The sequence below is a fragment of the Lynx canadensis genome, chromosome F1, assembly GCF_007474595.2.
Source record: "Lynx canadensis isolate LIC74 chromosome F1, mLynCan4.pri.v2, whole genome shotgun sequence".
Lineage (NCBI taxonomy): Eukaryota > Metazoa > Chordata > Mammalia > Carnivora > Felidae > Lynx > Lynx canadensis.
The window spans coordinates 737,447-752,958 of record NC_044319.2 but is presented as its reverse complement, the minus strand read 5'-3'; the positions used below and the strand labels follow the sequence as shown (position 1 = coordinate 752,958).

Sequence of the window (15,512 nt, the reverse complement as noted above, 5' to 3'; positions counted from 1 at the left end):
CTGCGATAAGAATACGCAGGCTCCACCCTGGGAGTCACTTTTAAGTGTATTCGTGTCTGACCTAAAGCCACGCAGACCTGAGTCCTACACCGGACGACGGGCGATGACCAGGGTGAAGGCGGGCAGCCGCGAGCCGCCGCGGCGGGACGCGGCACCCCGCCGCTCTTGCGCAGGCGCGTCCTCCGCGCCGGGTCCCGCCCCGCCCTCGCAAGACGTGCGGAGGTGGGTGGGGCGGGGGAGCGCGGGGGGCGGAGCGTGGAGGGCGCGCGGGGGGCGGGGCGGAGGGCGCGCGGGGTGGGGGGAGCGCGCGCGCTGGGCGCGGGGGGCGGAGCGCGGGCCGTCGTGGGCTCTGAGGAGACAAAGCCGCGTCGGGGCCGCGGGGGGTGGGCCCTGGGCTCGGTGGCGCCCCCGCCCGCGGGGAGGGCTGCGCCGACCGCCGACGCCGCGGCCGCCTCGCCTCGCAACAGGTCGGCCGCCTTCCGGGAGCCTCGCCCTGCGCCGCCGCCCCCCGCTCCCGAGACCCGGGCGCCCCGCTCGGCTCGGGCCGCGGCTCCCATGCGGTTCGGGTCCAACATGATGCCGGTAAGCGCGCGGGCCGGCGGCTAGTCCCCAGGCCGCGGCCCCCTCTCCCATCCCCCACCCGCCCCCTCCCCCCCAGCCCCCCGACCCCTGCGGGCAGGGAGCCGCCGCCGCGCAGCCGCCCAAACTTTCCTGGCGCGTCCGCCTGCGTCCTCACTCCGTGCGGGTCTCGCGCGTCGAGACTTGGGGCCCCGTGCTGTCGGGTGCTTTGTCTTTTTAAAAACTTTTTGTTGGGAGTGAAGCGGAGCCTGTTGAGGTCCGATTGCCTGTCGCTCCTGGTGTGCGAGGGCGCCCGCGCGGGGTTGGGGGGGTCGTCAGGTCGCTGGAGACCCGAGTGCCCGCGGCGCGTTCGGCCCCCCCCCCCCCAGCCCCCGGCTCCTCGAGCTTCTGAACCGCCCGAGCCCCAGGCCCCCCGCCCCCAGCCCCTTGCTCCCCCTCCTCTGAGCCTCGAACCGGCGGGTTCCCTGATCCCGACCCTCCCCCTCCTCCAGACCCTGGAGGCCCCCGGCGGCCGCAGGGCTGACGCAGGAGCGCCGAGGCGCTTCCCTTCGGCGCCCGCGGGTTGGGTGGGGGGGCTGGGCTGCGGGCTCGTGCACGCGCCCCCCGCCCCCACCCTCGCCCCCACCCCCACCCCCAGGAGGTTGTGCTCGCGCCTCTCCCCGGGCGCAGGGGTCTTTTTGCGGCCCGCGGTGTTTTCCTAGGGCTTCCCGTGTTCAGACAAAGGAGCGGGCAACTTTCCACCGTCTGCGGAACGGAGCGACGGCACGTTTCGGTCGTTCGCAGTTACGGGTGCAGAGCAGAAAATTCTGTGCCCCGGCTGCCCACCTGGGTCCTCGCTTTCACTGCCTCGGCCGACTTAGTTCTTTGCGCTTGGTAATTGACTTTCGACGGCTTTGGGATGCTGTTTTGGCCCGCGAGGATTCAAGGAATTAGAGTGTGCGCGGTGTCCTGCACCCAATTTAATTTAGTACCTGCTTACGAAGTCAGGTTTGTGATGTGAATGGACCATGGGGGAGGGTGAAGGAATTTGCAATTAAAATTTGTATCCTGGGATTTACGTTTTTCTTTCTTTGGAAGTGACTTCTGCAGTTGTCTCTGAATTTTCCTACAAATTAAGGAGCAAGACCAGTACTGGTTGTTGCAAGGTGATTTCTTAAGGATGGTTTCACGGTATCCTTTGGGCTTTCTTAAAACTTGGGGGAGTTTTGGGGCGTCTGGGGGGCCCAGTGGGGTACGCCTCCGACTCGATCTCAGCTCAGGTCTTGATCTAGGCTGGTGAGTTGGAGCCCCGTGCTGGGCATGACGCCTGCTTAAAAACAAAACAGGAGACTTTTCCTTGTCGCAGCCGGACACCGGCTGACCAGTTTGTAAAGAGCTGCTGGCCCTGGAGGCTGGTAGGTTCTTCCCATCCATGCACACCAGCCTGGAGCCAGAGCCTCGGTGTTTGCTCAGCCCCCTTTGTGACCAGAACTACCTTCTTGTTTTGAAAAGTGATGCACCTCCCGGTCTCACCATCTGTAAAATGGGGACGATGGTAACAGCAGCTCTCAGGGTGGTTGTGAGGAGCGGGGTCCCTGTTTCTGAAGCCCCAGCTTGGGGTAGGTGCTAGATAAGAGCTCGTGCAGGATTTGCAGGACTGGCCACCCAGACATTTGTAGCCTGTGTGTCACATAACCACGTGAAGCGGATGTTCATTCAGTAACACCACTCTCTGTGTGTCTTTATCCTGTAATAGTTGGGGTGCCTGAAAATGAGCCTATTTTCTTAAATATATTTCTCGTCTCTGGCTTTGAATATACAGCACTTGGATTTTAATTTTAGCATTGAGCGAAGTTTTGCATTTTATTACTTAACCAGTTATTAAAAATCTTAACCCAATTTATTAGGAAAAGCGTTGTGATTAATATGAACAGATGGATCGGCGCAGGATGTAGACCGTTGTCTTGATGTGCTTTTTTTTGTTGTGGTTAAATGTACGTAACAAAAATTGCCCTTTTAACCATCTTTAAGTGTGTAGCTCTGTGGCATTAAGAACACATTCCATGCATTGCCCTTAAAGACGTTCTGAAGATAACAGCTGGCTACTTAGACAGTGTTATATTAAAAGCGTACAGATAAATGTGTTTGTGTATTTTCTCACCAAATGGTAGAGAGTCAAGTGACTTTCATGTGGGACATGAAGTGATAATTGGACCCAAAACCAGAAGGGGACGGTGCATTTTAGTAGGCTAACTAAAAATAAGTAGGCAAACGCTGAGAGTCAGGGTAGAGGTAATGATAGGGTACAGCAGAGCAGGCGAGATCATTAACACTCGTTTCCAGATACCCACCACAGTGTCTCTGATTCTCTGATAATTTCTACAACTTGGTAAGAAGAAACGGATTAATGTTTCATCCTTGACACTTTATTTTCCCTCATTGAAGAACGAATTGTTTGCAGGTTGAGTGTCACTTTAAGTGAGCCATCCTCGTTGTATTTGGTTTTCAGATAAAGATAATTTGATTCAAAGCAAAATTTCTCAGCTATTTAAAATTATATGGGATATCTTGTTTCATACTTTCATTTTGGAAAGCATTATATTCAAAGAAAGCATATATTTAGAAATATTTCTATGAGAGAGGTTAGCTAACTCTGAAAGCGTTCAGATATGACTCGACAAACATTTGTACCTGCTACCAAAATGGTAGATTAAAAAGAGCAAAAACCGGGGTGCCTGGGTGGCTCAGTCGGTTAAGGGGCTGACTTCGGCTCAGGTCATGATCTCGCGGTCCGTGAGTTCGAGCCCCGCGTCGGGCTCTGTGCTGACAGCTCAGAGCCTGGAGCCTGTTTCAGATTCTGTGTCTCCCTCTCTCTGACCCTCCCCCATTCATGCTCTGTCTCTCTCTGTCTGAAAAATACATAGATATTTAAAAAAAAAATTAAAAAAAAAAAGAGCAAAAACCAAAACTACACACAGAACCGCACACAGTATTCTGCAGAACCACATGGAGGGCCAGAGGACTCGAATTTGTCTCTGGTAGATATCCTCTCTCGGGCATGGATGTCCTGTGTCCCTGTGGCCAGCATGGGGGCCACCAGCCACCTGCAGCTTCAGCACTTGGCATGTGACTAATGGGACTGAAATTTTAAAAAGATTATTTAGTTTAAATATATCTAGATAGCTGATGTGCCTGGTGGCCACTGTGTGGGCAGGGCAGTCTGACAAGGTAGCACAGAGAAGAACTTCACCCTTGAGTGATATATTTGCAGCTTCACGTTCCCGTTAATGCTTTAAAACCAAATAGTGATGGCCTGTTTACCACTAATGACTTGGAAAATGTGTTTTCCAACTATTTGGTGTTCTCTTTGAACAAATCTCATCATACAGCCCTGCTGCAGATAATGTTTTCAAGAAAATGATTGCTTATTTTAAAAAGCTCAATTGACCTGATCATGGTTTAAGTCTTTTTTTTTTTTTTTAAAGTTTATTTATTTATTTTGAGAGAGAGAGAGGGCGCACAGGTGTACGCGTGTGAGTCGGGGAGGGGCAGAGAGAGGGAGTGAAAATCCCGAGTAGGCTGCACGCTGTCAGCACAGAGCCCTATGCGGGACTCAAACTCCCGAACCGAGATCGTGACTTGAGCGGACATCAAGAGTCGGAGGCTTCACTGAAAGCTACCCAGGCGCCCTGATCATGATTTAAGTTTTAAATTTGTGACATTTTACCTTCCAGTGCTGCAGAGGTGTCCTAATTATTTCTAGTTATTCCGTGATGCTGCTGTAAGATAATATCTGATGGTCTGAGCTTCTAGTTTGGGGAGTCTAGCAAAAAAAAAAAAAAAAATGGGCATGGGGCACCTGGGCAGCTCAGTCGGTTAAGCGTCCAACTCATGATTTCAGTTCAGGTCATGATCACACGCGGTTCGTGGGATCCAGCTCTGCATGGGGCTCTATGCTGACATTGTGGAACCTGCTTGGGATTTTCTCTTTCTCTCTCTCAAGATAAAAAAAAAAAAAAGTGAGCCAACTTCAGAGTTAAAATGAAAATGGGTTCTTACAGTATCTCCTTTAGGAGTCTGATACCTGCTCAGTAGGATTTCTGTATTTCTATAGGAGACTGCACCTGGGGCACCTCACAGACCAAAGGCATGACTTCTGCTCAAATGCTTGTATTATTTTCATGTAAAAAAAAGTCTTATTTGCACATATTTCCAAACTGAAATTAGGTGTTGAGATTAGAAAGGTTTCAAGTTCTAGCTTTAGAACGTTGTATTTGTATGATTATACCTTGTGGTGAAAGAGTTTCTTGTTGTTGAGTAAGCAAGCTTAGGTTTTATTCCAGAGTAAAGTTTAAGGTAGGTTCTCTGTCTTTATAGGATTGTAATTCTCAAAGGCTCTTAAACACATCCTCTGTTTTAAAAAATGTGGCAAAAACCTCACATTTTATGTGCTATAGTGAGATTTGTTGCCTTATGACTTCTGCTGTATTAATTAAAAGCTGAAAAGCATTAAAATTTTTTTTTTTTTGTATTTTTATGTTTCAGGGGAACATTTTAGACTTTACAAAGAAACTGAGCACAAGCATACACCTGCTTGTATTTTAACAGCTGCATAGAATTTATTTATCTGGAAGGGACATTTATCTGCAGGACCCAAAAACAGAGGGTCATTTAGTCATGCACTGCTTCCAGGAAGAGCTGTTTTCTCTCCCTCTTTGTGTCACCGTCCCCCAAAGGTAGAAAGCAGCAGCAGTAAAACACGATCTCTCTCTTCTGAAGCCTGTAAGGAATGCCGAGACTTTTATCGTCCGGTGACCTGTCAGGGTGTGTGGCAGGCATTCCCTGAGTCTGTCCAAAGCCGACCTCACGCATCCTCGGCCCTGCCGGTGGGGGGTGCCATCCTGGGCTGTGAACCTCTCACCAACTCCCACTACGTTATCAAAGGAGAAGGAGAGTGGGAGAGAGAGTTTAGGAATCCAGAGTGTTCTTTTCAGCTCATGCCACTTAATCAAGTCAAACATTATTTAAATACTTTTTGATGGTGTGCTATGGACTGAAGAGAGCATTTTTCTTTAATGAGTTGTAATTGAGAAAAGAAAACACAGGTGATAGACTCTGAAATATTTACTTACTTTGGAGTGCCGAGCGAGACATTAAAATTTTACATTCTGTTGGGGAGAGCCAAGGAGAGGTTGTGGTCAGGAGGGGATCCCCGCAGAAGTACTGAGCCACATGGAGGCATAACTCCAAAAACTTTCTGTGTAAGGTCTCAGCAAAAGAAAGTTATTTCAGCGGAGAAACGCAAATTGTAAACATAGATCATCTGTAGGAAAAGTAGCTTCCCACAACTTGTGGTCATTTTGATTTTTTTCTACATAAAATATATCCAAAATCAAGTGATTTATTGGGATGCTAATAGGACTAGACATTCATTGAAAATATTTATTGAGCCAGTAAATACTGAACTTTTACTTCTGAAATGCCTACCTCCCTGGTGTCTCTAGAAACCGGTTTTTAACTTAGTACTACTTTTAAGTTTCCAACATTTCAAATAAAAGCGTGTAAGATGCAAGTTGAGAAAAGCAGTAGAAAACCATAATGCATGAACTGTTGCAGGATTCCAGTTTAAAGTGCTCTCCAGTCGGAGCTGGGTGGGACAGCTGGCTCGTCCCCGCAGCGGAGAGGACACTTCCTGAGTGACGTGTGTCCTGGGCTCCCGCTTTTTCCCCCGGGACGGGAAGCAGCCTCTCCTGAGACCGCACCGTGCCCGCTGGTGTAGGCTGGCCATCCTGTCTGGTTTCTGTGCGACCATGGGGGGGTCACTTTCTCTTCAGGGTTCTTTAGACAGGGCTCCAAGGCGATGATGCCGATGATGCGGGGAAGGAAGGAAGGGTCGGGAGCGGCAGGCGGAGGGACGGGGACCTCCCAGCGCCTGCGAGAGAAGGGTCCCGGGTGGCACAGCAGTGGCATGCCCGGCACGGTGTCGGCAGGAGGCCGAGATGGGCGCCGAGTGAGCAAGGAAGAGCGATTCAGCCCGGTGATGTGAGTTTATCGGAAGTAAACAAGGGACTGAATTTAGATGGAATCCCCTTAAATCATGGTGCCTCATTCTTCCCCATTTACCTATTGGTTGTATTTGGATGGCCACTCTGGGCTAGCTTCTGGTGAGAAAATACTTAGTAACCGTCTGCTGTGTGTGGGGGGCACTGGTGGGTGCAGGAAAGGGTACCCCACTTGTTGGGAGCTCCCCTTCCCTGAGCTAGTTTCGGGGTGGAAAATACGGAAGAGAAGGTGAGGCTGGGATTTCAGCAGGATAAGGTGGCCGGGATGGTCACTCTAGACTGGATGCGGGTTGGGCCGGGCCTGCTGAGACGGAGTGGAACCTGTCACCTAGTCAGAACTGTGGGCCGCGTGCATAGGCCGAGTGGCCTGCAGGGAATGCAGTGCCCCTGAGGGGGGACAGCAGGGAGGGGCCGGCATCTCCTCGATGAGCACAGACCCCTGCGCTGCTGTGTGGAGAGTAGGTTGTGGAGGTGCGGGGAGGGGGGAAGGGGAGGAGTGGGGGTGGAAGGTCCATGGACAGCTACCTGGAATGGGGAAGAGCCACACCTTGTCACCCCAAGGGCCCAGCACATAGTGTGAACTGGGCGTGAACTTGTCAACCTTAGGTAAAACTGGCAGGAATGTGTTTATTTGGAAATAACAACAGAGAATTGCAGGTTGGGGACAGGCTGGCTTTGGGACAACCATAGGCAAGTCCAACAAAGAGGAGAGGAACGTTATTTTATGGACAAAAAGGAAGTTGGGAGGGGTTGTTTTGAACCAAAGTCCACTGGAGAAGCAGTGGGGTTGAGGTGGTTTCTCAGTGGCTGAGCTGTGGGGGGGGCGGGCGGGGTGTCTCTTCTCGGAGGAGATGCCCACACATCTTCCCCATGGGGCCTGGAATTCAGGATGCTTTCCTGTTGGGTCTGTAATTGACAGTTCTTCCTGTGATTGACCTTGAGCGGTACAGCTCCCCCTTCCAGCCTCCCCTTCTGCATCCAGGATCCGCTTTAGGGATGTTTCTCTGTATTAATCTTCACAACACTCAATTGACACATCTTGTCACCTGCTTGAATAACTTGCTCGGGTGGTACAGATGCGGAGAAGTGTCAGGGTGAGATTGGAGACAGGACGGCCTGCCTGGGGTTGGGAACAGGGCCGGATGTAGTAAGGGGAGACCTCTCCGAACCCACAGGCTCCTCCCTGCGGGACTGAGGGGAAACCAGACTTCGTAGAAGAAGAAAGTTCTAAAGAGCTCAAGACGAGCCTACGTCTCTGTGGTTCTGTGAAACCGAGCGGGGCCAATCTGGTTTCCTGAGGAAGCCCTAACCTTGAAAACGTTTGACCACGGGACCACACCACCTGGACGGCTTCTGATGGTTTCACCTAAAAGTTCCTTTACCAGTTGTTTTTAATTCCAAGATGCTTCGTTTTATTGCCAGAGATACGTGTAGCCTGACATCTGGGAGATTACAGTCCGAGTTGCCGTAGTTCTACAGGGTGTCCTGCCATTGCTTCTCTGAACCACAGCAAGATGTGGAGGGTTTGTGATACGTGGGTAATTGTTAGTAACTTGCTGATTTCCAGAAAAGGGGCACTATTTTGGGTCACTTTCATTTTAAAGGCAGAAAAGTCTTTTCCCGGTACCTGTGGCTTGCTGCTCTCAGCAGCTGGAGACCTGGGTGTTGTGGCCATTTCTTTCTGCTTTTCCTGTTTTTTAATGTTTATTTTTGAGAGAGAGGGAGAGGCAGCGTGAGCAGGGGAGGGGCAGAGAGAGGGAGAGACAGAATCCGAAGCAGGCTCCAGGGTCAGAGCTGTCAGCACAGAGTGCAATGCGGGGCTCGAACTCCTCAACTCGCTGAAGTTGGATGCCTAACTGACTGAGCCACCCAGGCGCCCCTTCTGCTTTTCCATCCCCCGCGCCACCTGTGTCATGGGCCCTCTCCTGCGCTGTCACTCCACTGCCTAGGCCCTCTCTTTGCCATCTTCGTCCCTGCCCTGCTCTCTGCCCCTTTAGTCTGTTCCACGCACTTCCTCCGTGTGGTTTTTCCCGAACCGAAGTCTGTGTCTTCCTTCTCCAGCATGCTCCAAGACCAATTTCTGTTATGGCATATGGGAGAAGCTCCCTCCGCAGAGACAGTGTCCGTCCTCCAGCCCAGTGGGTTTCGGCCCTTTGGTGTCATGCGGACACTTCGTTCCAGGGTGTCAGGCCTCGCAGAGGAAGTGGTAGAGTCAGAACACTGAACAAGGCCGTGTCGGTCGTGCCGCCACTCGCTGGCCTGCCTTCGGAATTGTGTTGTCCTCCTGAGATCCGCTCACACCTGGGGTGTGCTCCCTGGGGGGGTCTGCGTGAGGACCGTGGGCAGGGCTGAGGCCAGCGTTCCTCTTGTCACAGCAGGCATATGCCGTCGTACGTTTCTGCCCACGACGCTCTGCTCCCCGTGACCGTGACCGTGCTGTAGCTGTGTGCGTGTGTGAGATGAGGCCCGTGCGCTGGGGCGTCCAAAGCATGCCTGTGCCTCACGGGCCGAGCGGTGACCTGTCCCTGCCTGTCCGTCCAGTCTCACTGCGCCTGCATGGCCCAGCAGCCCCGGAGTGCAGTCGTCACCGCACGCCGCTGTGCTTGTGTGCTGTGTCTCGGCCCGGATGTTCCTCTTACTGCTCGGCTCACTCCTGTCGGTTCCAGTTCAGCGGCACGGTGACAGGGTGGCCCGTCTCCGTCCCAGGACGCTGTGCGCACCCCGTGGGCGGTTCTCCCGTGCGTCCGCCTGTCGGCCCTGCGTACACCTGTGCGTTTTGGCACCTGGAGCGTGCTGGACTCTCGTGGGGACTTGATGCACATCGTTCCGGCGATTGTCCTTGGGGACGCTAGTTCTCGCCCGCTTCGTTTATGTCCGTCGTTGGCTTTGAGCTTCCTCAGAGTTCCCAGAGCTGACGTCTCGGAGGACGCAGTCGGAGGCGCTGGGGGGAGAACCGGAAGCGGTGGCTTGCTCGTGCTCCCGGCGTCCTGGTGGATCAGGAAGATCGTGTGCTCGGTGAGGAAGAGCAGAGAACAGGACGAGGAAGTGCCTTTACGTGAAGTGGCTGCGGTGCCCAGTTTAGAGGAGAGCATTGGCAGCGGTAGGGAAGGAGGGGTTGCAGGTGCGGAATGACGCAGTTCAGATTTTAGTCCTCTTTATTTGTCGTTTATGACGGATGGTGAGTACAGAGCGGCCTGGAGCGAGTGCACTTGGGGTTTGAAGTCTAAGTCTGGCGTCGGGCACGGTTGAAAAGGAGGGAACGGATTTACCTTCTTTATCATTTTTGTTTTTAACTTTAGAGACCACAAATGGGGGAGGGGTAGAGGGGGAGGGAGAGAGAGACTCTTAGGCAGGCTCCATGCTCAATGTGGAGCCCGACGCGGGCCTTGAACTCGTGAACGGTGAGATCATGACCTGAGCCGAAGTCAAGAATTTCAACACTCAACAGACTGAGCCACCTAGGCGCCCCTGGAACAGATTTCTCAAGTTACCCTCAAATAAGCAGAGTGCTCTGTTTTCTTCTTTAGAGACGGCGTCTGGCTTTGAGAAAGCTCACAGAAGTTGCACCGTGTGTTCATGTAGTAGCTCACTTTTTTTTTTTTTTTTTTAAATGTTTCTTTCTTTATTTTGACAGAGAACCCCAAGCAGGCTCTGCTCTCTCAGTGCACAGCCCAAAGCGGGTCTGCATCTCATGACCATGAGGTCATGACCTGAGCTGAAATCGAGAGTCGGATACTTGACCGGCTGAGCCCCCCCAGGCGCCCCGGAGCTCACTCTGGGTCGTGTTTTGCTCTCCTGCTGACTCCCGTGTGCCGTGGAGCTTCGCATCTCTGACCCACAGTGTCCGTGCAGCTCAGCGAGCATGTTTGTGGTTTATGATACTAAGATAGCAAGGTAGTTCGGGGGTGGAGGAAACCTTAGGGCCAAAGCCTCCGGTCCTAAAGGAATGTGTAGACCAGTGAGGCAGATAAGACAGGATACAAACAACTGCAGTGTGAGTAGATGTTGGGCAAAGAAAGTTTTCTTCTGGCTGGAGGGTGTGTGTGTGCGTGCGTGCGTGTGTGTGTGTGTGCGCGTGGAGGAGGAGGAGGAGCTGGAGGCACTTTTAAGGTCTCTGAATTATCCTAGAAGGATGGGGTGGCTTAGACGGTAGGGAACAGGGTGTAGGGAACAGCTGAGCTAATCTAGGGAGGTGAGTGAGGAAAATTGTGGGTGTTTAGATTTCTCATTTGGTGATTTGAGGCTGTCACTTAAACTACGTTCCGTGAAATTTGGACTGTGCAGAGGTAAATGCCAGGGCACATGGAGGTGGTGTTTCCATAGTGTTATCAGGTTAGCTCCTGGCGCCGTGATCGTTCCCGACTCAGCCCTCGTGTGCGGCGTCTTCCCCTGGAGCGTCCTCGCCCCTGCTGGCTGTGACAGAGGTCATTCAGCAGTTGGGACTGGGAGGGCTCAGAACCAGGAGCTTCTCCAGAGGGACTCACGTTGGGAGGAGGACCAAGTCCCGGAGGTGACTGCTCTGTCGCTGCGGGTACGAAGTGGGGGTGTGATCTAACATCCGAGACCAGCGTGCAGCGTTCTGAGACCCTCTTTCTGTATGTAGAGAACATTTCTCCACAATAAAGTAGCCACTTCTACTTGTTTTACCCTTTTTTTCTGGCAGGGTGATCATCTCAGACAGTGACGGCGCTCTGGATGACACTCAGTGGGTCCTGAGTGTTCAGTGATTGGTATCGAGACTTCATGTGTTGTTGATTTCTAGATTCTATTCACTGGCTGTAGTGACCAAAAGAGTAAAAAAAAGACACCCAGTGATGATTTTATGATTTTGCTTTAAATAAGTCAGATTTGGCCTTAGAAACTGATGGACTGATTTTGAAACGCCATAAGAAAAAGCAGTGCGCCTAGCGTAGGTCTCAGTGTCGCCGGCCCTTGGTGGAGCCTGGGACATGTAGCTCCTGGAAATTGGGGGGGTTTTAAAAAGCAGCTTTAGGGCCTTGAGAGTAAACTGCAGGCGGGAGTCCTCGCGGCTTTCACGGCAGCGGTGCTGACTCTGAACACGCAGGATGGCGGCCGGTCCGGGGTGGCCAGCCTGGGAGGGGGCGGGGCGGAAAACCCCAGGAGCCGGGGAGGCCCTGAGTCTCATTTCTGCCTGGGCCCGGTGTCTGGGTGCGTTTGAGAGGTTGAAGTAGCTTTGGCTGATGTTCCTTGTCTTAATCGAGTCCCCTCTCTAAGTGATCCTGTGGAGGGAGGTGTTTGTCTTGAGCAGGTTACGGGAGGCCTGGTGGCAGTCTCTTCTGGAAGGTACTCGGGGGCCCTCCTCCAGGAGGGGTAGCGCACAGTGTAGAAGTGAGGTGACAGTTTCCGTTTCTCTCTGCACAGCCGAATATTAAAGCCCAAGCCATGCAGACCCTTCCCTGATCTTCCAGCCGGGAAGTCCTTAGCTGGCTGTCCTTCTGGCGAGTTTCCTGTGCGTTGTAAGGTCTGGGGAGGATTCACATCACCCCTTTCATAGGTCGTTCATTTTTCTCGAAAGGACATTTTTTTCCCGCTCGTATTCTTTTTTCTCTTTGGTAGACCTGAGGGATTTCAGTTTTGAGAAGTCAACACTCGAAGGTGTTGTTGCAAAGCTTTGTTGCCTTTCGGTGACCAGGAGCATCTTCCGCTGCTGGTTCCTTTTTCTTTCTGTGGAACTTGACGTGGCTCTTTAAATCCCAGGAATAAAGTTTAGCCTCTGGCACAAAGTTAATTTCTTGTAAATGCCGTAGCCAGTTTTTTTTGTATTTCCTCTTGGAAAAGTCTTCCAAATTTTAATCGGAGATAATGCCTCCTTGAAGATGAATCATTCTTATGTAAATAGCAGAACATTATAGTCACAGCGAATACAAGTCCTCTAAAAGGGAGCTCTTAAAAATAAGTCTGTGACCCATTCTTTTTAAATGAAAATTGTCTGGGACTTTGAATTTTTGGAAGGGCAAGTCTCCTTCAGACGTGACTTGGGCACGAATGGCTGTGCAGAGTGTGGAGGGCTGGGCGCCACTTAGTGTGAGGAGCGCGTGTCTTCTCCGGAACCTTCTTTCCTTTCAGATGGAGCACCTGACGAAGTAGATGCAAATAATGATCACAGTTGCATTTTTAATGAAGTGTTTTCACATTCTTTCATCACAGTGTATGTTAAGGGTACTTTTCAACTGAAATTACCGTGAAAATATATTAACGTTGAGATTGTAAAAATATTAAAGTGACATCTATCCCTTTTCTCCTAATCAGTGATTTTGTTTATTCCATACAAGCCAGTTTGTGTGTATGTATAATTTAAGTGCTTATAATCCACAACTTGACGTGATTCTATTTGGTAACTTTATTTTCACCGCTGACCCCGTATTCGTAGTAGTTGGTCGCTGGATCATAATCCTTCCAGCAAAGGTATTTAAACTTACTTTCTATGTCGCTGGATATTTAGTTTTCCAAATTACTGTTCATGGATCTAACACTGTAGGGAAAATCTTCAGGCATTTAGAACTTTTCTTCGTTTCAGTTATTTCTTTGGGATGCATTACCGGATGTAAGGTCGTGAGGTATACGTAATTCTATGGCTTTTGACACATGAGCATTTTACTTTCCAAAAGGGTTTTGACAGTTTATGTACAGTGCCATCATCATGTCAGGGGTGAACCACTGTCCTACAGTCTCATCTCTGTTGGGTCTTTTAATCAAATTATGAATTTAATAGTTGTAAGTGGTACTTCATTGTTGTAATTTATTTAAAACCATTATGTTCTCCCAGGGATTGCCATTCGTGTTACCTCATGTCCTCGTCTGTTCTGTCCTCTGCTCTGATAGAGTTTATTGTTCATTGAATAATCTCTTTGTGGCTCATCTGATGAAAAGTGAAGTTCCTGATTGACAGGTTGGGCAGGTTGGGCAGGTTAGAAAGAAGTCAGCATGTCTCTGCCCCTGAGAGGGGCTGGTCTGGGGTTGGCTTCTCCCGTCTCCCATGTTGTCCACCGCAGCGGTTCACGGTCCTGGTGCTGTCAGGTGCATCTGCGAGGGCTCACGGGCCTCCTTGACCTGGTTGGTGCCGCACACTTCGTGATGAACGTGGGTCACCTCCGAGGCTCCAGGAGGTGCGGCTCCGCCTGTAGCTGGGGTTGGCCAGAGCGGTCAGGATGGGGGAGCGGCTTCTGACGGCCCCATTTCTCTTGCTTCCCTGTGGGGAAGGATGTGAAGTCATTTCCGTGTTCTTGAAAATACAGTGTTTTACCAACGTGTCGGGAAAAGATGGCATATTTGGAAGTAAGCTTACTATAGATTACTTTTTATTCTTATAATCTCCATTAATTTGTGCATCTGCTGAAACGTCAGTGGGTCTCCAGTCATGTTCGGTTTTTTCATTTCTGAATTTACATGTTACCTTCAGTTTCCTGCATCTAGCTTAGTAGTAAATTGTTGTCTCCTGTTTCCATGGGCAAATTTCGTCTCCCTTAGATTTTATATCTTACATAGTGTGAGAAATGAGCCCACCGACCCATTCAAGGGGGGGAAGCGGAGCCTCGGAGCACAGTGAAACGAGGCTTTAACGAAAGCTCTTGCAAGAGCAGGTGTCTGCCCGACAGGCACACCCAGGGCCGTTACAGCAGACAGTTTATCCCCGAGCGGGACGCTGCACCTCTGGCTCCTCATTGGCCGATACTGCAGAGGTTACAGCCTTCCCCGGAAGTCGCCTGTGCCCACGGAAGGCGAAAAGTAGTCTGATTGGGACAAGCGTACATTCCTTGAGGTGACACAGAGACTTCAGTTCTTTGGCGCATGCTCATTGCAAAGCCCGTGAAAATAAGCCCAGGAAACGGAGGGGAAGAGCCAGGAAGTGAAGTTTCCAGGGGTTTGGGACTCCATTGTGGGGAGGGGGAGGGTGTCACACACATTTCCCATGGGTTGTAAACCTATTGTTTACTGGACAGCATAGCTTTTATTCAGTATTTCCGAAAATGAATCATCTCATTTCTCACAATCCTCTTTGCTAAGTTGATTCCCTTTTCATTTATAGGTTATTTTGGGCACAAGACACAGACATTTGTTTCTTTTTTTTTTTTTTTTTCAACGTTTATTTATTTATTTATTTATTTTAATTTTTTTTTAATTTTTTTTTTCAACGTTTATTTATTTTTGTGACAGAGAGAGACAGAGCACGAACGGGGGAGGGGCAGAGAGAGAGGGAGACACAGAATCAGAAACAGGCTCCAGGCTCCGAGCCATCAGCCCAGAGCCCGACGCGGGGCTCGAACTCACGGACCGCGAGATCGTGACCTGGCTGAAGTCGGACGCTTAACCGACTGCGCCACCCAGGCGCCCTGTCGTTTATTTATTTTTGGGACAGAGAGAGACAGAGCATGAACGGGGGAGGGGCAGAGAGAGAGGGAGACACAGAATCGGAAACAGGCTCCAGGCTCCGAGCCATCAGCCCAGAGCCTGACGCGGGGCTCGAACTCACGGAGCGCGAGATCGTGACCTGGCTGAAGTCGGACGCTTAACCGACTGCGCCACCCAGGCGCCCCCAGACATTTATTTCTTAAGAGGAATCTTACGCCCGAGGGGTTTGCTGTGGTCAGAAGCTCCCACCCAGCGTTGTTCTAGAATATGTGTGCTTTGTTTTTTTTTTTCCCCCACTCAGGGACTTCAGGGCCTAACCTTTTCCCTCTCTGCCTACTGAACTCCATCTTTTCTGTCATATTCCCCCCTTGGAACACGTGACTCCTAACTGCCATTAGGAATTGGGACAACCCACCTTAACTGCTTTCTGCTAGAAGGGGGGCGGTGACAGGGGTACGGCAGTCAGGGCAGGTTCAGAGGTCGATCCAGAAGTTCAAAATAACGGGAGGGCATCAGGAATGT

General features: G+C 51.1%; 1 protein-coding gene across 1 annotated transcript in view; it reads left to right on the top strand.

Moving 5' to 3' along the window:
- Nucleotides 1-413: 413 nt before the first annotated feature.
- TP53BP2 (tumor protein p53 binding protein 2) overlaps nucleotides 414-15,512 on the top strand; it is a 54,283-nt gene continuing 39,184 nt past the window's right edge. Inside the window, 1 exon segment of the mRNA XM_030302220.1 lies at nucleotides 414-582. Coding sequence (XP_030158080.1) covers nucleotides 556-582 — 27 coding nt within the window. The 5' untranslated portion in view covers nucleotides 414-555.